Genomic DNA, 25,490 nt, shown 5'->3' with positions numbered 1-25,490 from the left:
GAGTAAGATGTATTTTGTTCACTTAGCCAAAGAAAAGGAATAAAACAAACATTCAAGAGAAAGGAGAATGAAATTTGGGTTTTTTAAGACAAATTTGACCCTCAAAATAAAGAGTTAATTAGAAGTTTATGTAGAAGTTTGTAGCTTAAGTTGTTAACAATATTACATGTGCACTTAAAGTTTTAGGTCGATTTTTTCTTTCCCACGATGCTTATATGTAAAAAAGGAGTTAACGTTACTTGTTTCAGCGTTGAATGTTGACATAGATGACTTTCCTTCTTCTCGTGACATTCAAATTTAGCTTTTACCTTATTTGAACGTTATACCTCATTATAGATGACCGAAACGATCGCTAACTTTATTAAATTTTTTTGCATAAAAAAACATCAAATGATGCTTGAAAAAATTAACCACATTGTTTGCCAAAATTGTAAACACCCAATTATTAAGATGATTGTATAACCACCTTGTTGCTTGCCAAAAGTCATTTCTTCAAATAGGAAAATATGGATGTATTCAATTGAAAATTTGAGAGATTTTGATGGATTTATAAATCCGTGGATTTTTATGTAGTTTAATTGATTTATAGAGATTTCATATAAAATTTTGATTCAATTATCTCGAAATCTCATGGGGAGATGTGAGATTTGTGAATGCTTAAAATACACTGTGAAATATATCTAATTCTCTCTAATTGCTCAACTTTCTGAAATTCTTTAAAATCAATTTCTAATTGAATACACCTAGAATGTTATAATCTTCTTTAAATTCCTAATTGAATCCATTCGGATTTCAAAAGATCTTTAAATTCTAATTAAATACACCATAATTCCTGATTGAATACCCTTTAAATTCATTAAAACAATTAAAATCTTTCTAAATCTCAATTGAATACAACCGCTTCATCTCTAAACAATTGGTAAACCAAGAAATTTCCTTCACTTGTACAAACACACAATAAAATGTAGTTGTCGTTCATCGTCCCCCCGGAAACAGAGGTAGTTAATTAGGGTGGTTATTCGCTCAACTACTTCGTCCAACATTTCCTCTGTACCAGTTTCAGACGCTTCTATAAATTTAATCCCACCGTTCACTCCCTGATATGCTCTTCTTCCTCAAACCACTCCCTCCTCTCTCCCCACTCTAATTCCAAAAACCCAAATCTCAGAATTCAAGAATTCAGATCCAAAGCAAGAAGCAGACATGGGTTCCTACTTACTCGAGCACCTCAAGGCTCAGCCTGTCTGGGTTCTTGTGCTCTTCACTCTCGGCTCTTTCTCTCTCCTCAAACTCTCTCTCTCTTTCCTCCAATGGGTCTACGTCAATTTCCTTAGACCTGCCAAGAATCTCAAAAAGTACGGATCTTGGGCACTCGTCACCGGACCCACCGATGGCATTGGCAAGGCCTTCGCCTTCCAACTGGCTCGGAAGGGGCTCAATCTGATCTTGGTAGGTCGGAATCCGGACAAGCTCAAGGACGTCTCGGACGCTGTCCTGGCCAAGTACGGCAAAACCCAGATCAAGACCGTCGTGGTCGACTTCACCGGCGACCTCGACGACGGCGTCAGGCGCATTCGGGAGACGATTGAAGGGTTGGATGTGGGACTTTTGATTAACAACGTTGGGATTTCGTACCCGTATGCTCGGTTCTTTCATGAGGTGGATTCGGAGCTGCTGAGGAACTTGATTAAGGTTAATGTCGAAGGTACTACGAAGGTTACTCAGGCTGTTTTGCCGGGGATGGTGCAGAGGAAGAGAGGTGCTATTGTAAACATTGGTTCGGGTGCTGCGATTGTGATCCCCTCGGATCCTCTGTATGCTGTTTATGCAGCTACAAAAGCGTGAGTATATTGGACCTAGTATTTCACTTCTTGTTTTTATTTTATTTTTATACAAGCAATATTGGAGGAGGGGAAATCGAACTCGAAGTTCGAGTTTGGGTTTAGAACGCTGTTGAATTAATTGAGCTACGGGCCCCTTGCGTGCGTAATTTTTTGTGTATTCTTTTATCTGGGATCCATTTGTGCTTATTGTTGTAATCGTTTTTCAGGTATATTGATCAGTTCTCTAGGTGCCTGTACGTTGAATACAAGAAAAGTGGGATTGACGTGCAGTGCCAGGTAATGTTTCTGTGATTTTTTTTTACTTATCATGATAGCTAGCTCAGTTGGTATAGTTTTCGGGTTTTGCGGGTAATTGATCAACGATTTGTTTGGCAAATAGAAAATGTTCATTTGATCTATAACTTTGATATTAAGTCAATTGTAAGTAATTGAAGCCAACTCTCAAATGATTAAAAGTAAACCTATAGAAAGGTGGTGCGTTGTGGATATCTTTATGCAGTGAAACACAAAGTGGCTCTGGCTTTACAAGTACTTTGAAATTATCAGAATCTTTCCCCCTGCTGCATATACCATAGTAGTTATATGTTGGCGTTTAAGTAGCTTCAGATCGTTTATCTGGTTTCCTTTTTAGAGTCCATGAGTACATCACTATGGTCGTCATGTATTACCTGATTGTATCACAGGTTGATGTATATGGGAACTGTAAAAACTACCGTTGAGATGTGATCGGTAATGAAACTGATGTCAACACAAATTAAAATTGGACCAATTGGTGCAGATTTGAATGGAAATTGAAGATCTCTGAATGTGAAAGGCAGTCAGTGAGGATGTCAGTAGCTATAGTTGAAATGAGTCTTAAGAGTCTTGTGCATCATGCTTCCTGCCTTTCTAATTTTGAACGCTACCCTGTCCGGGTTCTGATTTTAAGCGTAAACTTTGCGGTTGAGTGATATGTTGCATTAGGAAATGGCAATTAAACGTGTCCTAGACTACATTCAAAATTATTAAATGGTTTCTAATACATGGAGGGTGAGAGCACTGAGAAGAACCCATATACCCTGACTCTTCGTATGCATATTGCCATAGTTTGGCAACTTATCTGTTGAGCATTGGATGCTTGCCACTAGGGAGTAGGGATGATTGTTAGTATCGACTTTGCTTCGAGTTGTTTCCATTATAAACTAAGGAGTTTCTCTTTGCAGGTTCCATTGTACGTGGCAACCAAGATGGCATCTATCAGGAGGTCTTCCTTCTTTGTACCATCAACTGATGGTTATGCCCGGGCAGCTCTGCGCTGGATAGGCTATGAGCCTCGTTGCACTCCTTATTGGCCGCACACACTTCTTTGGGGTTTGGCATGCTCATTGCCGGAGTCTGTTGTTGACGCATGGCGTCTGCAATTTTGCCTGGGGATTCGGAAGAGAGGACAGCAGAAAGATTCTTCCCGGAAGCAGGCATAGATGACCGAACGCTACTGTTACGTTATTCAGATGCGTTGTTGGGTAGGTCATGCCAGTTTGGTTTAGCGGATTAGGACGTCGGAAATCTGATTGTATGCTTGGACTTCATCTTCTGTTGTATGTTTTGAAATTCCATGGTCGTTGTTGATTAGTGATCAACTGTTTTCTTTCTTGTTAATTCCTTGAACTGCTCTCTAGTGAAATAGCCAAACTGTTTGAAGATCCATTAATTCAAGGGAACTTTAACGAAAAGCTATTCACTTTAACGAAAAATTACATTTTTATTCTAAAAAGTCAATCCTGGTACTATTTATTTACAACATTTTTTTGTTTTTTTCATTAAAACTCAAAATTTTCAATTATTTTTCGTTAGTTTTCCTTTAATTCAATTGGACTAACAAGAACAAACTAATTGAAGCACCTTTCTTACAGGCGCAACTTGGATAGGAATATCCGATTCTAATCTCTTTGTTTGTACAAGGCTAGGTTGCAATACGGGTTTTCTTTATAATTCTCCATTTTATTCTCATAAAAAAAAATTGTCGCTTGGTACTATTGTTTGACTGGTATTCCTTATCACTTATACATGAGAATATGAGTCGAAACATATCTCTCAATTGGGTCTCAACTTGGAATTATTACCTCACACCCATTCTATATTTTCTCCCTGATTAATTATAGGCATAATTCAAATAATCAATGCAGCTTCACATCTCCAATTGCGCCCGGTTTTGGTGTAGTAGCTATATCTCGATTTATCCTTTTTTTTTCCAGAGGTTTTATAATTGGACATTGAACCCATTTCATACACTATACTAGCTTATGCTTAAAACAAATTGAAGGGATAAAAAGAAAATACAAACATGTGTCACGTTTGATGATATATAGTAGTGGGAGATTACGGGACAAAAGGTCATCATTCACTTTGATTTGCACAACCAAAAATTATTCAAAGGATGTACAAGAAGATAAAAAAATACGAGATTGTATAAAAAATTATGTGCAAAATAATATGAAAAATATAATGTTGAGGGAATTGCAAGTATAGAGTTAAAAAAATATCGATAGTACAAATTCTTCATTTTTTGGTACGTCGTTGTAATGAAACAAATTAAGTAGATAAATAAAAAATCAAGTCTATAAGTGAGCAGAAATTGTCACTATAAGAATCTGGCCCGGCCTTTTATATTCCTTGTTGGGCTTGAAGCACATTATCTCAGGCCCGTAAACATATACCCGCCCTTCGCATACGCCTTGAGCGCATTACGCACCTTCCTGTTAATATACACAGGCCGACTGTTGCCGCCATTGAAATACCTACGAAGAAAAATTGGAATGTGGGTCTCCTGTGTTTTTATTTTTAAGTCATAGGAAGTTACCAGGTCGATCAATGAGGAAGGAGAACTTGAGTTTGGTCTCCCATACGGTGGAGGCCACGGTGTTCGTCGACACCAGCCTCGGCACCCACATCGCCGTCACCATCGACCCCAACGACACCGTTTCTGCACTCAAAAGTAATATTATCCCGTCCCTTCTCTTTTAGCATTCAGTCTGATACTGTTTTTTACCTCCCATTCAAAAAATTTAATCGCTTTTATTGTTTTTCTGGGTAAAGAATGCTGCTTTGAATAATTATTACCAAATTGGAAAAATTGGGTGTTAATATTTATGAATACAATTTGTTCGGCTCCAAATACCCAATTAAATGCATTGTTTTCGGGCTTTGAAGAGTCTTAGAAATCACAAGGCGGTTTGTAGCTCGAGTAGTTAAGAGCGTTTATCTTGCAAACAAGGTCATGAGTTCGAATCCTCCATCCCGTAATAATTCTTGTACAAAAGAAAAAACTGATCTTAGAAAGCTATAGGAAGATGCGTTTATATCACAACTTTTTGTATGATTGAAGGAGTTTGGTGTTTCTGGTCATTGATGTGATTCACTTAACAGCTACATTGTTCCATTAGTTATCATCCTTCCACTTTTTTTACCGTGAATACTCGAAATTTGCGTTTTTATGTACTGTGAATGATTGTGTGAATGCCTTCACTGTGCAGGGAAAATAGAACATGAACATCTATTGTGCTTTACTAGGGCGGGAAAAATCGAAGTTGAAGCTCTAAAGGTTTGTTTTTTTTCTTAGTGAATTGTTAATTTACCTTTGCTGAAATATAGCCTTGGTATTGAGGATGATTTGTATGCCTGGTAGGTAAAACGCAAAGGATTCTTTTATCACCTATCAGATTCCATGGTTGTTAGAAATGCTTTCAGGGTCAACAATAACTGGTTTGTTTCTGCCGATGCTAAAGATGTTCGGGGGAAAAGATTGTCCAATTTTAATGATTCAATGCCATTGTTACTTGAGGGGAACAAGCGTGCAGAAGAGAAAGTTAATATTGCTGACCAGGCTGGTTCAGTTGATTCTGCTAGAGAAACTTCAAAACAATTGGAGATAGGGTTCAAGAGTTCTGGTATTGATCATTGTGCAACTTCATCTGATGAGACGGGGAATCGGCTGGAACCTGAAATACAGGAGGACCACAGCCTACGTAGCAAGGGGTACAGAGTTCCCAAAACACAAGATTGCAGGGAAGATGGCTCGAGGAAAGAAATTGATGTCCAATGCGACGTCTCTTCGGAAAAAGCTCTGCCGGCTGAAAAGAAAAGACAACGCAAGACTAAGCAGAGAAATGAAAAACCAGTTCAGTTAAAAGAAGACGGTGCTTCAGTTCTTGGATTTGGTAAAGAACAGTCACAGCCAGATATTATACCACCTGAAAATTCATTAGGCAATCAGAGTAGAGATGTTCTATGTGACGTGACTATTGGAAAGAAAACTACTACCGGTAAAGATGTTTCACAGGATACAGCAGCTGGAAACAAAAACACTACAGAAGAACCTTGCAGGAGTTCGGCTTCTAGTATGGATAACAGGTCACATTCTGGAATTCATATGACAAATGATGCGTACAAGGGCACTGAAGTTCTTGGAAAACACATCGGGAGCAGGGAGACTACATCTAAGCATGGCAGTCTTGTGGTCTCCAATATAGCAGTGGAAGATGCTTCACAATCTCAGCCTGCTGCAAAGAAAAAGCGGAAGTTTGAAAACATATCTGGTCTTGAGGATTCACTGAAAGAAAATGATAACGTGACTTCCAAGTCAGCGATTGCATCTGAATTCTCTTTAAGGGACACACAGAAAAGTGCAAGTGCTATCTTATATGGTTCAACTGCCGAATCTACGGAGAAGAAGAAGAAAAAGAGAAAGATTTCACCAAATTCTCTTCATGAAGTAGTTGCTGCAGCTCCTTCCGGAAGAGATGTTTTACAAGAGAGATCTGCTGTTGCTGCTTCAGGAAGTAATGATAAAAATTCAGGTGTAGAAGACAATGCTGCTTCTATTAATGAACAAGGTATACAAGCTTTAACACCACCTAAACTCAATGGAATCTCTCAGAAGGGATCTTTTATAGATGTTAATAATACTGCCGATGCTGGCAATGTGGAAAACAAAAGTGGTGAGGCTGAAGAAGGATTGGACAACCGTCCTCCCTCTGTTTTCAAAGTTCCCAGTGAAGGTGTAATTGATTGCGTAGAAAGAGTCGGAGAGGAGATGGAATCATTACAGAGAAAGGATTCTGAATTGGTGACGTCTGAAAAGACACAGTTGCCTGGTCAGGATAAGAGGGATAGGAATGATACAGAAGTCATTGTGAAATCTGAATTGTTGGATGCAAATGGAATGGTCACCCCTAATAACACTAGTAAGAAGAAAAAGAAGACCAGAAAAACCAAGGGATCCATAGGAGAAACTTTGGTTGAATCAGGTGCAGGACACATTAAAGGTTCTGAGAATGGAATTTCGTTGGATGAACCTCATGAAGCTGTACATGGTGAACATGCTAGTGATAAAGCTAAGGAGGAGGAAAGTAATGTTTCTAAGAAAAATGGGATAGACGTATCAGAAAAAGAAACGGAGAGTTCTCATATCGTTGCAAAAACTGATAACCTTGATCGCAGTGAGGTGGGGAACCTGGAGCAAAATGGCAAACCTCAAGAAAATGCAGAAAGTATGAAGCAGAACGTCATAAAGAAATCTAAGAGGAAAAAGAGTACCATGACAAAAGAAATCCCAAATTTGAAAGCTGAAGTGCAAAAAGTCGGTCACCAGGTTCCAACACCGACAACTCATATGTTGGACAAAACAAGTCCCATTGAACAATCAAATGGGAAAGCTGTGGAATCTGATAAGGGTTATGGCATGGAAACTGATTCGGTCCCTGTTCGGTCAAAATCCAAGCGTATTGAGCCTACTAAAGCTCCTTCTCATGCACTAGAACACACTAGCATAAGTTTTGGGAACCCTTCTGAAAATGGATGCTCTAACGAGGCTGATAAGAACATGGAAGTTTCTTGTGAAGGCAATAAGGACAACTTTGACAACCATCAGGAACCTGGACTAGGCCAGCATGAAGTTGCTACCTCTAAAGAAGTGCACGCTGAGGTGACTAGAACAAACAGAGCAGATGATAAACCAAAAAAGAAGCGAAGAAAGCTTGATGTACAAAGTGGTCCCTCGCCTGATCTGCAAAGTTCGCTCAAGTCTAAGGAGAACCAAGGGATCGATGGAAAGTCTGAAGCTGGCAACTCTAGCTCCATACAGCCGCAAGGATCATCATCCAAGGGTGACGATGGAAAAATGTTTTCGAAGAAAGTTCCTAAAACTGGGACCAAAGCCCCAACACCGGATAAGTCTGATAAGATGAATTCCATTTCTAAAGCAGCCCGAAATCACAGCGGTGCTGACGTTTCTGGTATTGATACTCGTATAGGGAAAAAGAATGATTCTTCAGCTGTATTGAATTCTAAATTGGAAAAATCAAACAATAAACCTCACCAAAATAAAATGGATAACAAATCTCAATCAGGTGTGAACCGAAATCGTGTGGCCAGTCGAAAACCTTATGGTATCGATTATGGGGAAGTTGTAAACAGCCCAGAAAAGAGAAAGATCTTAGCTACACCAAGGAAAATTTTCAAGGATGATGACAGTAGTGGGAGTTCTGAAGATGAAGGTAAAGATGAACTTTCAAAGGCCAGCACCCAAACTCCATCAGATTATTCGTCATCTGGCTACTCAGATGGGGAAAGCAATGCAGATATGAGCACGCCAAGAAGCGGTAAGTTGAAAAAGAATTCATGTCTTGGATATGTATACCCACCGCAGTTTTCATGATTTCATTATCTGATACATTGCATTTTCCACAGGAAAGGCTGGTGGGAGAAGCGTCATAAAATCCTGGTACGTTTGTTAGCAGCCATGCCTCTTTAACAACTTTGTACCTTTCATCTAATTCGCTTGTTCTGTCGCTCGTAAGAAGATTTGTTTTTATTTTCTCTTTAAGAAAAACCCGGCATTGTAATGGGGATCAATCTGTCGCTAAGAACCACAGAGCATTGTTACTTTTATATTGAAATGTTCGTTCTCATCAATATCTGAGGCCCTTCATGTATTGTTTCGTTGTGGAGCAGCACTTCCGGCATAAAGGACATGAATTGGGATGAATTGGCCAAAAGTTCAAGCACATTCAAGAAGGCAAAACTTACAGCGTCTCAGTCACAACCGGAGGAGGACAGCGAGCCCATTGAATCCGTTCCCGACAGTCAGCCTGTATCATAGTCATTGAACCGTCGCCAATGTTTTCGCATTCTCTCCGAGGCCTTGAGATTATTTTTGTTTTCTGTTTTTACGTTTAGTTTGTCTCCCCTCCTTTGGAACCCTTTCAGCTGCATCGTATCTGTGCAGCAGTTTTGTCACAAATCAAAAGGGTCTAAGTGCTTGTAGAATCTGTAGATTGCTTCCTTTTTCGCCCCTTTTTTTTTTCCCCGCACTGTATAATTAAGGCATGTTTATGGATTATTTAAGGTTGCAATTAAAGTGGATTTTGTAGGACGATTTGTCGCGGAAAGAAGTAACAGATTTTCAGTTTGTCAATCGGATTAGCAGGCTAATAGAAGCTATTAATCTCCTATCTTTACGTTAATTTTTACTTTATGTTATGCAACTAGTCAACAAAATCATGCATTGGGGCCACTGCAAATGCATTGTTTTAGTCGTTATGGAAATCATCGTCTAAAGTATAATTTCGAATTAACCAAGTATTTTATTAACTTTTTAGGCTTAAAAATTCCAAATATTCCAAGCATAATGTAATCAATATATCTCACCATTCGCATACCCACATTGGACAACAAATTTGATGTTTTGGTGTTTATTTTCAGCAATTAGGTCATACATATAAATCAAAGAAAAATAAAATGATAAAAATATATAAGGTGTGCAGAGAGAAAGAGAAGGACGATAATAGTCCCAAAAATATACATAAACAGAATTACCATCAAAACTATTATATGTTCACATTCTCAACTTTGGATTTGACTACTATATTGACATGTATTCACATTCTCAATTTTCGATTCGGCTACCATACTTACATGTATTTAATATACAATCACCATTTTGATTGTCAGATGGTAATTGTATTAATTACATATATTTACATATCTGACCTTTAGATGGTGATTATATTAAATACATGTAATCAATCCCCTCAATTTGTCATCATTGATAAAACAAAATGACAACAAACTCAGAATGTGAATAATAGAAATGCTAATTAAGGAGACTCTCTGAATAGTTAAATTCTTCATAAACTATATGCCGTCTCTTTTTTGAGGCACAACATTTTATAATTCTCAGAGTCTTCTTATCATTTCTCATGTGAAGAAAGATTATGTTTCTCTAACAGAGATTAGATGAAAATCATTGCTCAAGCAGGAATGCATATACACAAATAATGACATGATTTGAATAATTTTTTTCCCATTAAACAAGAAATTATATTGCACATATTTGCAGAGTGACAATTGGTTTATATCAATCAATTGGGACCGTTGGATGGGCTCCCCTTTTGCCGTTTCTGAAAAACCACCTCCGTGTTTGCCCCAAAACCGTCAACCTCCTTGACATGAACCAACTTACTCCTCCGAAACATCGCCACCAACGGCTTCACACTATACAGATCATTCGCCGAGTACTTATCCGTCCGCCGCGAGATTGCTACGTGTAAAACGCAGACCCCGCCGGGCCTCAACGTCCGTTCGATCTCGGAAACGAACTTCCGCGGGTACAGAGCGTGGTCGAACACGTTCGAGAACTCGAAGTCGAAGGTGTCGTCGCCGAACGGCTGGTTGTGGAAGTCGCCCTTGACCACGAGCGGAGGGAACGGTACGAGGTCGATGCCGACCGAGTCGGACACCCCGACTCGCTTCAACGCCTCAACCTCCTGGCCGACTCTAGCCCCGATGCAGAGGGCCTTGCAATTGTCGGTGAGGAGGTTCTGGCGCTTCATTTGTTGGAAGACTTGGGAGAAGACTTGGATTTTTCGGTCCCAGTCGCGGGTGGTCCATAACTGGCGGAGCCTAGGGTTGTTGGTTTTGTTGACCTGCCGCTCGAGGTAGGCTTCGTAGGAGGTGTAGCCTGGTCGGATTCGGATGTCTTTAGCGGATGTGGTATTGGTTTCTGTTTCTTGTTGGGATTCGGGTTGTATAACCGGGAGGATTTTATTGTGTGTAGTGGTGACGGAGGTGGCGGCCGTCCTGTGGAGGTTGTGGGGTTGGAGACGGAGGACGAGAAGGAGAATGGGAAGAGTGAGAAGGAGGAGAGAGAGGAACAAGTACTTGAAAGTCGGAGTGTTGTTTTTCATGTTATCTCTGCATGAGTTCCTCTCTCTCTCTCTCTCTCTCTCTCTAAAAACCTCCGTCAGTTCTCTTCGGCTTGTGTCTTCTTCCTCCTATCCCTTGAACCCTATATTATATAGGCATCTATTTTGTAGGAATTTGTTGGAGGGGGATGGAGATGTATATATTTTCCAAGTTTCCAGCAACAAAAAGGAAAGAGATGTATTCGCTCAATCGTATATGTTTCCTAGCTGAACTCCTCATTTTAAAAGGGTAAATTGAAACTAAAACTAACGTCCCCTAAACTTACTAAAAAGAAAAACTCTAACTTCACATCAATTACGTTGCCAGATGGAAGTTTTTTGTTTTGTTACCAGACTGCAAATTTTAACTATACAACGGAATCTATTTTTAGATTCACAATTCGATAATATAAATTACTTTAACAAGAAATTATTCTAATAATAAATATATTGGTAGTCAATTATATAATTCGGCAAAAAAAAATGATGAGACCAAGGTCCCAATGTCCTAATGTAGCATGACTAAGGAGGAAGTCATTAGTCATATAATGGCATGTATTATATAATAAAGAATATATTAATTGACACGTATAAAAGTTAAAACATTGTAATCTTGTTAGCCAGTTAATTAATTAGAGCTACTTGAACATAACAGATGGATAGTGTAAATAATTATATGATATTAAACTTCCTTCTTATCTTTAAGACCTTTATTAAACACCATGTCCTTATTTGCATGAATAAAAAAGAAAGAGTAATGTTAGAGAGACCATATGTTTAAATCATATTTTTATAGATTACATAATGTGGCGAGTGATGGTTAGATTTAGGGACGGAGTTAGAAATTTCCTCTAATGGGGGCAATCCGAAAATAACTAACAAAACCTTATTATGGTATGGCTTATACCGAATATGAAAATGGGGATGGTTCAAATGATAATTCATCACAATTTCAATGTTATAAAAAAATTTGTGTGGTAATAGAAAGTGGCAAAATGAAGAGAAAAATATTAATACATGAGAGGCGAGAAATGGGTTTTTCCTTTGAATGATGAAACAGGAGCACTTTTGCTCTTGTTATATTTTATATAGGAGTATGCTTGATATTAAATACATATACTTTCTTCAAATATAATATGTGTATGTGTATAACTGCAGTAGCTTAACAAGAAATGACTTGAGTTGGGGCATTTACCTCCAGTGAGCTTTCATTAACTCATTCTATGGTTAGATTTCTTCTTTAAATTATTAGAAAAATTCAATCATTAATCAACATATTATGTAGTCTATACAATATGCTCTAAAAACATGGTCTACCTAGCATTTTCCAAAAGAAAATGGAGATTATAATGAATGGAATTATGGAATGCACCAACCACTCAGTTGCCTCAGCCACAAAACTATGCGTTAATTAATTATGTAAAAAGTAACTGTAGTTTAAGGAAGATCATTAATAAATGAAGAAGATTAATATAAAACTTTACTATGACCAACCAGAGAGGGGAAAAGTGGTGTGTAAGTGTGCAAGCACGAGTCGAAGTGGCATTCTTCTGGAGTCCTGATCGACCTGATATTTGTTAACAAAGTGATGAACATTGCATTGGTTACATACGCAAATGCATATTGACATTGTTGCATGGCTTCCATGACCTGTGATCACATCTGTTGTTTATTGTTGAAGCCTAGCTACGTCTTCCATCTTGATTAGTTGCGATGAACACCACTCAGGCTCCTCCATTTCATGTGCCGCACAAGCCTCAAAAGAATAAAAAATGTTATCGTCACTACATTTTGTACAGCGCAGAAGCAAATTTTACAATGTATATCCGTACTACTTCTTTTAGGTGTCTTTGAAAGTGATTTTAAAATGTCTAAATCGCTTTTGATGAAAGAGTTTTTAGAAAAACTCCTTAGTAAAATGCAAGTGAAATCCTGTAAAATCATTGAAGTGTTTCCTGCAAAAAGAACCACATAACTGATACTTCTTTCAAACTGCATTTGAAGTGCTATTGGAACCCAAAAATACTTACAACAAAAATCCCTTCAGTCATTTTGAAAGAACTTCCAAACGATCTAATCATGGATGTGAAACCTGTTTGTATTAGTGAGTCCTATATTGACGGAGCAATGGTGCAAATGTGATGTACAAAATGTGGTAAGTCTAGCAGGTCACTCAAAGATAAAGTTTGGGATCATACCGACTAATTCTTCTGAAATTTTCTAGTGCACATCAAAAGTACACATTTAAGTTACACATCTGAACATAACATGATATAATGGCTCTTGCTTAAATGTGGAACTTAAATATGCAATTTTGATGTACACTAGGGAAAACTTCCTAATTCTTCTAATAAAATTTTTTGTTTTTGGATAATGCTTGTGTCCCAACCCCTTCTCTTGGGGAACTTTCTTGCCCCTCACTTACAATTAATGAACTTTTACCATCTGAACATCATAGTCGGAACTGTTCGTTCTCTTTATCATCAACTAATTAAAGGTCATATATGCAAACAATCATTCATACGTGTTAAACCAATTAACGGTTTTGATAACAAGTAGCATCCTTAAGATGTTCCGTTCATTTGTTTGATGCATATGAATGGCTCAGGATCTCCAAATCAAATAATTTTTATTTTTTTTTTATATATATATAATCTTTAAGTGATGATAAAGATAATGAATAGTTTTGTATATGATGTTCAAACGGTAAAAGTTTGTTAACCTTAAATAGAAGGACAAGTAAGTCCCCTACGAGGGGGACACAAGTATTTTATTTTTTTATTGGGCCGAATTCCTTTGGTAGATGGGATTGGGGTGTCCACAATACCATTATGGACCGGGTTATTACTTGCTTTGAATAGGGATTTTTTAGGTGTGGTTCGGCCCAAAAAATAGTCAGAGGAGAGTATGGAGATTCAAGCACAGATTCTCAACTGTTATTTGTCAATGCGTTTACCCTTTCAGGGCGATGTTTACCGGTAAAAGAAATTATAATTATTTTTATTCTTTACCTGCGAGTACATATGAGATATGGCCACCTTGTGTTTGAGGTTCGTTGTACGAATCAATCATAAAGTCATGAGACTTTAGACAATCTCCAACCGAAGGGTCTAGATGGTCATAGAGCCGAAAATAGCTCGAAAATCGTCTCTAACTGAGGGCCAGACTAAAGGGCTCGTGGGCTCCACTGGACAAAAAGGGGCCAAAGGGCCATTCGGCCAGCCCAAATGAGCCAGCCAACAGGCCCGGGCAAGGCCACATGCTGACATCATATTTGTTTTTTTTGTTTTTGTTTTTTTTTACATTAAGTAACATGAAACAACATTAAACAATATTAAACAACATTAAATAACATTAAGTAACATTAAACAATATAAAAAAATTTTAACAACATGAAACTTAAAAAACATTTTTAAAAACATTTAACAACATGAAAATTATTGACAATCCATAACATAAAATTATTGAGGTAATTTAATTTAAGTAACATAGTAATTCAATTAAAATAATAAATTATGTTTGGCCCTATAACCCTTTAATCCTCGGTTGGAGATGGTTTTTTGTGACAAGGTTGTACTTGACCTGGCCCTCGGTTGGAGACGGTAAGAAATATAATCATGCATTGTTCATTAAAATATTAATTTATTGAAGTCTTTGGTTGGAGATGTTCTCAGAGTGCATCAAGTTCGAAATATTTTTGGCGAAGCTAAAATGTGAGTTGATGCCTTATCTAATCCAGGACTCTAACACTAATCTTTCACTAGACTATTAACTAGCACCTAGCAGATGTCCAACTGTAGAGAACAACTGCATTACACTTGTAATGTCACTGTTACGAAATGACTAGCTAATTGTGTATCGTTAAGTAAAAAAGTTAAAACACAATGATATAATTTAACTGATTTGAAACACCGACACAAAGTTATCAAATTGACGATATATAATGTTTCTCTCCCAATTGTACATTACAATTGGTGACAACATGACCATGCATTATCGTGGAAACCCATGAGCTTCAAACTCCGTTTTGCTCGAGTGAATAAACAGATTATATAGACACATATTAATATGCCATTAACACAAAGGTGCAATTACAAGCAAGTTCATCAACAATTGTGCCATCGCACCCTATACAAAAAAACCATCGCTCTAAGACCTCATCCTGTTGATTTGGTTCAAAGCCGGTTGTAGAATGTTGTACAGCACCCACAGAATCGCCGGAGCCACCACAAACAGCAACAGCTGCCCCCTGTTGTCACCGGCGGCATCAGCAGCAATCATGGCTATTTCGCCGGCGGACGCCTCGGGCGTCGAGACAAACCCGGACGCAGCCAATCCACCAAGCCCGAGCCCGACGACCACGCTCTTGTTTGTCATGCGGTTGATTTGGTTGAGAGCCGGTTGGAGAATGTTGAACAGAACCCAAGCGATGGCGGGAATGATGGGCAGCAGGAGGGCGAGCCCGCGGTTGTCGCCTTCGGCGATTTGGGCGACTTGCTGGGCGGCCAGGGCGGGGTCGGAGGCGCTCAGGGTGGAGAAGATGGCTCCGGCGATGGCGGTGCCGGCGAGGGAAGGGGACATGTTGGAGGGTTCAATAGGTTTTGAGAGGGTTAGACCTTTTGGGAGGTTTTGAAATGAGAGGAGGGAGGTGGGCTTTGCGGCGGTTAGCTTGGTGGCGACTTTGGGGGTGGTGGTGGAGCTCAAGCACTTTGCGTTGATTATTGCCACTGTTGCCATGGTCGCTGCCATTTGTTTAGGGTTTTCTTGTGGAGAGCTTGGGATTGGTTGGTTTGGTTTGGTTTGATGTTTCAGTTGTGTGCAGTGCAGAGGGAAGTGAGATCAGATGGGATTCAATGGTTGGTTCGGAGTGGGGAGTGTGGGAAATATAGATGTGGGGCAAAGTTAGGGGGGTGGGAACCAATAGAAATGGGGTGTGTGGATTCTTTCCTTATCTAGAGTGTGAATGGTGTAACAAGGACCTCATATTTACAATTTCTTATCACTTCTTGTAATTTGAGTTTATTGATGGCTAAACCCACAAATTGTGTTAAGTTCTTTTCACTAATTAGCCTCTAGGATAGTCGGGAAACATGCATGGCTATATGCATATATCAAATCTACAATGACATTTAGTTATGTGATATAAGAGAAGTTGTGAGTTAGGAGAGTCGGGATTAGAGTACAGAACGAGTGAGTATGAGATCATCTACATCCTAATCAATATAATACATGATCAAGACAAGAATAGAGCGTAGCAGGAGTGAGTACGGGATCAACTACCTCCTAACTAATCTAATATCTGATCAAAACAAGAATAAAACATAAACGAAGTGAGTACGGGATCAACTACCTCCTAACCAATCTAATATCTAATCAAAACAAGAATAGAACATAAACGAAGTGAGTATAGGATTAGCTACTTCCTAATTAATCTAATACATGATCAAGAAATAGAGCATATAAATCCATAATTACGATACCATGGGCCCCAAGCCATTGAACCTCTAACATGGCCTTTTGCCATCGACAAGGAGAAGGTGCTTGTCATCCAATAGATTTTAGGAGGCAACAAAGCCCAAAACTCTTGGAAAATAGAAACAAAGCTCAAAACTCGCAAGTTCAACAAATGGGTGAAAACGAAACGACAAGTCGTTGAATTGATATTTTGCCATTTTGGTCACCCTCCCAACTTCCGAGAGTCCCGTCAAATTGGAAAACCAAACATTCGCAATCGCATGAATCGGAGCAAGAGATGCTAAAAACCCACACTCATCTCTCTGCTCCAGCTCAAGCTTTTAGGGTTTCTAAATTTCCCAAATTCCCAAACCCCTCAAAAAATGGCTACTTTATCGTCGTTTCGACCCAGCCCAGTCCTCGCCCCATCTCCCAAGCCCCCGAACCCTCTCCTCCCTCGAACCCACCACCACTACGGCTTCCCCCACTCCAATCCCCTCCTCCGCGGCTCGCTCGCCGTGGCCCGGCTCGGCCTGGGTCCCGGTCTGATTCCCGAACCGGAAGATGCCGGAGCTGTGCTGAAGGAGCTGTTCGGTAAAGCCGAGAGCTTGCTTTACACGGTGGCCGATGCGGCGGTGTCGTCATCGTCGTCGGATAATTTGACTACTTCGAAACAGAGCAGCGATTGGCTTTCTGGGATTACCAGTTACCTCGAGAGCGTTCTCAAGTTTCTGAAAGATGGGCTTTCTGCTGTGCACGTTCCGTACTCCTATGGCTTCGCAATCATACTGTTGACCGTTCTTGTTAAAGCTGCTACCTTCCCGTTGACCAAGAAGCAGGTGGAGTCCGCCATGGCTATGCGGTCCTTGCAACCTCAAGTGAAAGCTGTGCAAGAGCGCTATGCTGGGGATCAGGTGCAAATGCAATGCATACCCATCTTTCTTTCACCTAATTTAATCAAACCCATTTCATCAATTATTGAAAATTAGATTTTTATGAGCTCAAGTTGTAAACTTTTACTTGTAGGAGAGAATTCAACTCGAAATTGCTCGATTATACAAGTTAGCAGGCATAAACCCTTTGGCAGGTATAAGCTAATTCCAAAACTCTTCTAACTTACAATTTGATTATATATCTTATCCTTCTTGGTTTTTCACTTCGTTTTGCGCCAGGATGTTTGCCTACACTTGCAACAATCCCAGTGTGGATTGGGTTATATAGAGCTCTTTCAAATGTGGCAGATGAGGTACCATCCTCTCGTATTCGTGTTAATTAGTTTTTAGTAACCTCCTGTTATTTATTTACATTTTGCTTTATAATCACTCCGAGCTCTTATTAAGTGTGTGGCATTTCTATATAAAGGGACTCCTTACAGAAGGCTTCTTCTGGATACCCTCCTTGGCTGGTCCTACAACGGTTGCTGCTCGACAAAATGGAAGTGGCATCTCTTGGCTTTTTCCATTTGTAGTGAGTGTTTCTTCACCTTCAAGCTAAAACTCTCCCTTTATCTCTGTTTATTGCCCTGAGTAACAACAAATCTTTATAACTTGTATTCTATACAAGCCTTACAATTTTTTCCTCGAAATTATGTAGCTATCTAGTTCAGACTCAACACTTTCGCAAATCTCAAATTGCTCTCTAATTTTGTTTCCAGTTTTCTACTCTTAAATGTCTTTATTTTTTGTTTTTGTGGAGATTTTGTATTCGCTTGAAATTTGATCGTTCTGATGTTCACTTTACTAGATATATATTTACGACCACCTATGGTTTGTGGATCTCATTTTCACTTTTGGTTTCTTATAAATTTTCAGGATGGTCATCCACCCCTTGGATGGTCAGACACGCTGGCATATCTTGCGCTGCCTGTTTTGCTGGTTATCTCACAGTACATATCTGTTCAAATTATGCAGTCAACACAGCCACAGGTCAGTCATTTGACTCATTTCCCCGGTCCAAAGCCTGGTTAGATAAAGTTCACTAGCGCTTCTATGTCTGACCTTCTTTGGTACAGGGATTTCTGATTTGAGCCAGATTTACAATTACTCATTCTTTTCACGTGGTATCCTTTTTTTCAGAGCAACGATCCGAATGTGAAGAGTTCTCAAGCAATTACCAAGTTTCTTCCTTTGATTATCGGTTATTTTTCTCTATCAGTGCCTTCTGGTCTAAGTCTCTATTGGTGAGCATATGTAAAACCCTTTTGTTCTATGAACACCATAGAAGTTTTTATTTGTATTTTTCATATTCTAGTGGATCATCAATCTGCATCAGAACGACACTGGTAACTTTACCTTTTGGTGATAGTCTTCCCTATGTTATCTTACATCTTTCATAAATGTTTGTGCAGGTTCACAAATAACATATTGACCACAGCACAATCAGTATGGCTTCAGAAATTTGGGGGTGCAAAAAATCCTGTTACTCAATTAAGGGATAACATTAGCAAGGAAGATGAACCCCAAATTCTAAAGTCTGTCTCCGAATTAAAATCAATACCAAAGGATGCTAAACGAGAAGAAAAGTTGACGCCAGAGGGTCTACGACCCGGTGAAAGGTTAATAGTCTTTCCTGTCATTTCTCTATGTTTTTGGCTGTACTTGAGGGTTTATGTTCCTAATATTTTGTGATATTCCAGATTCAAAATGATAAAGGAGCAAGAAGCGCGAAGGAAACAACAAAGAGAAGAAGAAGAAAAGAGGAAAGCTGAAGAGGCTGCAGCAAAAGTGACTCAAATAACTAATGAGAGACATGAGGGAGAAGCCAGGTTACATGAGAATGAAAATGGAGTTAAAGTTGGATTAGTTGAGGACAAGAGTGACGAACATCAATCTCAGACCACAACTTACGATTCCTCTGATGTTAGAGTTTCTGTGAATGGTGATCGGTCTAGACAGGACACGGAAGGAGACCACAACAAAATGCCCAAGTTTCAGATGGAAAACAGTGAAATTTCTACTGATTTTGAGGCTGATAGGAGGGATGAGCAGAAGTTGAATGGAAGTCTAGGTGACAAAGGTATCTTGGCTATGCTTTGATATTTGCAGTTAGCGCTTTCTTTGTTAATGTGTAGGGTTACTACGGTATAATAAAGAAGATTTAGACGAGAACAATTAGTTTAGGCTTCTCATTGGAATTTATCCTCCGTAATACAATCGTTTGACTTAAGAAAAAGAAAAAGGGCTCTAGTAAACTAAATCAACGTATGCTTGAATTATTTTAACTTGCCTTCTGATTAGCAACTGCAATTTTTTTTTCTTTGATTTTCAGGAAGCAGTTGAAGTACAAACTTCCACGATCACTATGGATATAAAAAGGTTCTGGGGAAAGCACACATCAAGTGAGAGGGGAGTGACCAACCAACCAGAATGCAAGCATTGCGACAGTACTGGTGAGTCAAGTTAATCAGATCGACAACGCTAGTTATATATTGTCAAAGTAGAAAATGGGAAGCAGGCCGAACATTCTAAAAAGCAATCACAGGGTGTATATTACATCATATCCAAGACAGACGAGTAGGATCAACGAGAAGATTTTGAGGTTTCTGCATTGTAGCTGGAAGTTTTTGAATGCGTGTATGATCTATGTAACAATTTTTCTTTATTTTTTTGTTATTTTAGGTGAGAAGAGGGAAGATGGATAGGAGATTTATGCAGATGTTCTTAGAGATTTTTTTAATGCTCATTGTGTCACCACACAACTTACCAATAAATGATATAAAATTTCAGCTGGTTAAATTCGTTGTGTAGCTCTCTACCTGTCTGTTTGTTTATTTTTTTGCACACCAATTGTTCTCAGCTGGTTTCCTGCTTGGTTTTTTATGGTCTCCTAGTTCCCTTCAATTGGAGAGATTAATGCTTGGGTGTAGCCGGTTCAATCACGATTGTATACAACTTGTGATATGACATATTTTCTTCGTCAATGGTGTGAGTCGCCATGTATGGTATTTTGAGACATGTATGTATAGGCGTAGACAGTGTTTAGCGGAGACATGTGCAGCCGGTAGTTAACGTATATGTGTTTATAGCCTTAGCGTACGCGTAGAAGGTAACCTAAAATAATGTTTCTTCAATTAGAAAAGTGTAATATTTAACTCGTTAAATTGAAGCTAATTCTCTTCTTTATACTCAATAATATCTTAACCTAAACTTTTTTTTTTGTCTTAATGGTATCTTATGGGTTTTTATTTTATTGTTTCAGAGTTACCCTCCAGTAGTTATTTTATAGTTACTTATTTACCCGAGTAACTTTATTTGTCAACATTTGTTTTTAATAAAAATATATTAATTTTTGCGTTAAAAAGATGCATTTTACATAAATAAAATCTTAATTTAAAATACTATATACTCCTTAAAAGAAAATAAATAAGATACTCTATATTTCTATATACATATAATATATAATTTGAAGTACAAGCTTGTTCTATTTTTTTTTTTAAGTATAATTTTATTACATGCAATTCACATGTCAGTGTCAGGTGTGTTATTGAGATTATTTTTCTCCTGAACTTGAGTGTGTTAGCTAGTTTGTCAGCACGACAATAATTGATGGCATTTGAAAGGAGTTGATTTCATTGACCCAAGAAAAAAAGGAGGAAAGAAGTTAATTATTTCTCACCGGAACTTGATAGTGTTAGATCATGCTACAAGTAATTGATAATTTAACGATAGCATTATAATTAATTGCAAAATAATGCTGCTTAATTAGTGATCAGTGAGAGTTGAGAACACAATTCGTAGATATTAAAAGTTGACTAGATGTTATATTATGTGATGAATAATTTGACCCATGGCATTTGATAAAAGTGAAAAGACTTAAATGCAATAATTAGCAGTTTAGTACTATAATTTAATGGTATTTTTTTTCATTTGTAAATCAGAGATCTTAAGTTTAATTCTTGTTAAAAGCGAATTTAAACTACATTGTCAACCGATTATGAACCTTAGCACCATCCCTCGTCCTCTTCGTATAAATAATATGCAAAAAAAAAAAAATGCAAATATTAGTGAAAACTTTACTAACACTCTCAATTCTACATGCATGCATGATTCATGCGCAAAAAAAAAGTCAGGAACTTTTCTTATCAGCCATGGCATGCATGCAGCCGAAGTATGTAAGTAGAGGCTGTCAGCCTGCAGTGCACAGTGCAGACACATGCAGATCGAGTGCATGGCACGCATTTTCATTTTGTCTGCCGTGCATATGTCGCAAAAGCTTTGGAAACTAATTTGTCAAATTAAAGGAGTTTAATGATCATATTAATGTAAATTATGCAATCGTTAATTATCATCCCATGTAGCTATCTGGCTCGAACGTTGGTTTGGAAATGAAGCTCGACTTGGTTTGGTCAGGCATTCTTGTTAAGAATATTTCAGAATATAGCCAACGACTACTATTAGTTACACTTATATTATATCGATTTAACTGCTTTCATAGTCTGACAAATCTTTAAGTTTTATTATAAAGGATTTCGGTGCAATTAAAAATATATTTTTTTTTATTATATTTGATATATTTGATTGCGTTAAATGCTATTGATAATATGATATTTCATATGACAAATCATTCCTTAGAAGTTAGAACAGCGAGAAACTCTTTTAATTTTGGCTGGACAGATCAACTTTAACCACACTCATCAAGCAATAGTTTTCAGGTTTGTGAGAAACGTAATCGTGGAAGGATCTTAGAGAAATATTACACCTTAGATCCAGCAACCCTAGCGAGCAACAAGGTGACATGAAAAAATAATATGAAATGACTATATTAAACAAATGATGAGTTTACTTTACATTAACAAAACGACAGATGGTGCAGCAGCAGCAGCTGTCTGTTTCACAAGTGTCATGTAAATATATAAATATACAAATTACTGCATGCATTTTTTATTCGTGTCGACATTGAAATCTTGCTAATAATGATGTTGATGATGAAGCTGATCCATGCCTGCATCACCATTGTTTTGGATCTTCCCCTCAAGGGCATCCATATCACCATTGTTTTGGATCTTCCCCTCAAGGGCATCCATATCACCATTGTTTTCGATATTGATCTACCGAATTGTAATCAGATAATCAGACATAAATATTGGCCACTTTAACTTCCTAAACCTTTTCAACATCAATATTATCATATGTTGTAGGGAAATTTATTTGGGACTTATTAAAGTCCCATTTACAGAAATATATTACTAAATATATATATATGTATATATATATATATGTATATATATATATATATATATATATATGGACTTCGCCCTGGTAAGTTTATGACATATACTTTTTTTATTATTACTGTACAAAAATATACTTTAGAAAGTAGTTAATATAAGTTATTTGTAATAACATAGTGTGTATAATGACTTATTTAGAGTGGTAATGACTGTTTTAAATGTTCATTAAGTTAGCTAAAAGGGTTTGTGGACATATATGATCTCATTTTGAAAAGGAAGCAAAGGGATTTGAAGGAGAAAGTCCCGTGTAAGCCTACTCGGTAAAGGAAAAAACTAGAAAAGAAAATAGTAAATTAGGGTTATTATGAGAACTATTTTGTTTTTAGTTTTTATTGAAGTTTGATATGCTTGAGATACAAAGAAAGTATATGGCACAAATGAGAGGGAGAAGAATGATGGAAGAGAGGGAAAAGAAAAAGAAATAAGGAATGAAAATAAAAAATGAAAAGTGAAAATAACTTAAAATTGTTTTTTGTATGTTGGTTTTTAGTTGTTACTTTTTATGTGTTTCCTTATATGCTTTTTCTACATCTTTCATATCATCCATCATTGATCTTCTTCATCTCTCTGAACCAAACACTATAAAAAAAATAGTTATTAAACAGACTCTCAGAGTACTTCAATTACAAAGAATAACGTTGTATGTAAAGATAATATTAATAATTACAATTGGCACACTAATTAATGGAGATCAAAAGGAAAAACTATGATTTTAAGCTTTTTAACTTTTTTGCATGATGGAAATTGGGTTCCATTTTTATGCAAGTCTTGAACATGCAAGACGGTTTTTGTGTCGTCGATACAAGTTGCATGCATGATGAAGGCCTATGCTTGATGTTTCCTTCCATTTTCGACAGCTAACTCGATTGCATGTGTGTCCCTCCAACACCTGCCTTGTTGATCGACAGATCCCATTCACGTTGCTTTCGGACGATGAAGATCATTTAGACCTCACTCTACAACTTTTGAGGAAGTAAAATAAAAAAGGAACATCTCTTTTATCTTAAAAAAAAAATTATTCGATTAGCATATTCTTGTAATTTAAGTTTTTGGATCATCCCTTAATTTCATAAATCAAATAGAGCACCCAATTGTTTCGATCATTCTTCAAAGCTCATTACTTTGATTTTAATTTCCATATTATTTTAATTACTTTTATGGTGTCATATCAATTGTTTTATGGTATTAGAACAAATTGTTTCACGTGTGAAGTCCAACAGCCACACGTGCTCCACATCATCCCGTTTGTGTTTTTCATGTGTTTGGTTTGAAAATTTGACACATTTTGAGGGAATGTGTTAAGAATGAATCTCACATTGATAGAAGGAGTAATCTTGCATCGGCTTATGAGTTGAATTACTTTTTATATTGCCAATTAATTTTATGATGAAACTTTATGTTAATAATTCAACTTACAATTTTGAAGATAATTGATACCAGCTACACCAGTCCTTGACAGAAAATATGGGGTACAATGACACTCAATACAACGAATTCTGTCAAACTGGGCAAGCAGTAGTTTTCATTCTTTGATTTCCTTCTAAATATAAAATATCTTAGGTATTTTAGAATTGTTGATCTCTTCAATTATGTCCTTTCATATTGGACATTTTACATATAAGTTTTTAGGGTAAAGTACAAAAAAACTACCTCAATTATTGATGTCACGACACTTTCATACCTCATCTTTTAAAATTGATAATATCATACCTCATCTTACGAATTTGTGTCAATGTTATACCTTCCGTTAGCTTGACCGTTTATTTCTCAGTTAAATGCTGATATGGCGATCCCAGACCCATTTTTAATTAAAAAATTATTAAAAACTAAAAAAAATCCTTTAATATTTTAAATATTAAAATAATAAAGAAAAGTTATTAAAAAAAATTAAAAAAAAAAAAAAAACCAACATCAGTTCGTCCCCTTCCCCCTTCTCTCTCTTCTTCCCATCTTCATCTTCTTCCCCCTTTCTGCAAGTGCAACCCAGAAAAAAAGAAGAGAAAAAAAAAAAAAAACCCAATTTGTTTTCCCCACTCCCCACCCCCTCTTCTCCCCGCACCCACTCTCCGCACCCAACCTCCCCACCTTCGCACCCAACCTCGCACCCATTACCTGCAACCCAAAAAAAAAAAAAAAAAAAAAAAAACCCAGATCCCGTTGAGGTGGAATCGGGAAACCTTTGCCAAGCCGATTCTGAAGGTTGAGAACTTGGGCACGGAGAAAATGGGGGGAATGGGTGTGGAGGGAAGAAGGTGGGTGCAGGGGGGACGGACGAACTGGGTTTCCCATTTTTTTTTTTTCCGTCTTTTTCTTCTTCCTCTTCTTCTTTCTTCTTCTTTCTTCTTCTTCTTCTTCTTCTTCTTCTTCTTCTTCTTCTTCTTCTTCTTCTTCTTCTTCTTCTTCTTCTTCTTCTTCCTCTTCCTCTTCTTCTTCCTCCTTCGGGTTGGGTTGGGGTTTTTTTTTTTCCTTCTTCTTCCTCCTCCTTCTTTCTGGATTGCAGGGGGTTGAGTTTGTGGTGGGGGGAGGGGGGACGAATTGGGTTTGGTTTGGGGTTTTTTTTTTTTTTTTCTCTTCTTCTTCTTCTTCATCATCTTCTTCTTCCTCCTTCTTCTTTCTCCTTCTTCTTTCTGGGTTGCAAGAAGATGGGGAAGAGAGAAAGGAGGGAGGGACGAAAGTAGAGGTTTATTTTTTATTTTTTTATGTACTTTTTTTATTATTTTAATATTTAAATAATATTAAATG

General features: G+C 37.6%; 5 protein-coding genes across 5 annotated transcripts; 3 read left to right on the top strand and 2 right to left on the bottom strand.

The window, feature by feature from the left end:
- Window positions 1-896: 896 nt before the first annotated feature.
- Window positions 897-3,556, top strand: LOC137730897 (very-long-chain 3-oxoacyl-CoA reductase 1). Its single transcript, XM_068469897.2, has 3 exons — window positions 897-1,841; window positions 2,051-2,120; window positions 3,047-3,556. The coding sequence occupies exons 1-3, from the start codon at window positions 1,204-1,206 to the stop codon at window positions 3,302-3,304; spliced, it is 966 nt and encodes a 321-aa protein (XP_068325998.1). The 5' UTR covers window positions 897-1,203; the 3' UTR covers window positions 3,305-3,556.
- A 961-nt stretch (window positions 3,557-4,517) lies between these two features.
- LOC137732123 (uncharacterized) lies at window positions 4,518-9,297 on the top strand. Its single transcript, XM_068471422.2, has 5 exons — window positions 4,518-4,818; window positions 5,357-5,424; window positions 5,509-8,482; window positions 8,571-8,604; window positions 8,835-9,297. The coding sequence occupies exons 1-5, from the start codon at window positions 4,695-4,697 to the stop codon at window positions 8,980-8,982; spliced, it is 3,348 nt and encodes a 1,115-aa protein (XP_068327523.2). The 5' UTR covers window positions 4,518-4,694; the 3' UTR covers window positions 8,983-9,297.
- An 868-nt stretch (window positions 9,298-10,165) lies between these two features.
- Window positions 10,166-11,140, bottom strand: LOC137730619 (uncharacterized). Its single transcript, XM_068469600.2, has one exon. The coding sequence runs from the start codon at window positions 11,066-11,068 to the stop codon at window positions 10,244-10,246; it is 825 nt and encodes a 274-aa protein (XP_068325701.2). The 5' UTR covers window positions 11,069-11,140; the 3' UTR covers window positions 10,166-10,243.
- Window positions 11,141-14,987: 3,847 nt separating this feature from the next.
- On the bottom strand, window positions 14,988-15,948 carry LOC137732351 (photosystem II reaction center proteins PsbY, chloroplastic). The gene has a single exon (XM_068471660.2). The coding sequence runs from the start codon at window positions 15,812-15,814 to the stop codon at window positions 15,215-15,217; it is 600 nt and encodes a 199-aa protein (XP_068327761.2). The 5' UTR covers window positions 15,815-15,948; the 3' UTR covers window positions 14,988-15,214.
- An 815-nt stretch (window positions 15,949-16,763) lies between these two features.
- Window positions 16,764-20,011, top strand: LOC137731035 (ALBINO3-like protein 1, chloroplastic). Its single transcript, XM_088687558.1, is given in 10 exon segments — window positions 16,764-17,433; window positions 17,546-17,606; window positions 17,692-17,765; window positions 17,882-17,986; window positions 18,331-18,444; window positions 18,595-18,698; window positions 18,867-19,073; window positions 19,155-19,534; window positions 19,791-19,828; window positions 19,830-20,011. Coding segments are annotated over 10 exon segments (1,656 nt in total). The 5' UTR covers window positions 16,764-16,902; the 3' UTR covers window positions 19,872-20,011.
- The last annotated feature ends 5,479 nt before the right edge of the window (window positions 20,012-25,490 follow it).

Source organism: Pyrus communis, chromosome 16 (assembly GCF_041283825.1).
Source record: "Pyrus communis isolate YQ-2024b chromosome 16, ASM4128382v1, whole genome shotgun sequence".
NCBI lineage: Eukaryota > Viridiplantae > Streptophyta > Magnoliopsida > Rosales > Rosaceae > Pyrus > Pyrus communis.
Note: the sequence above shows the minus strand (reverse complement) of the source record. Positions and strands in the feature narration are given on the sequence as shown.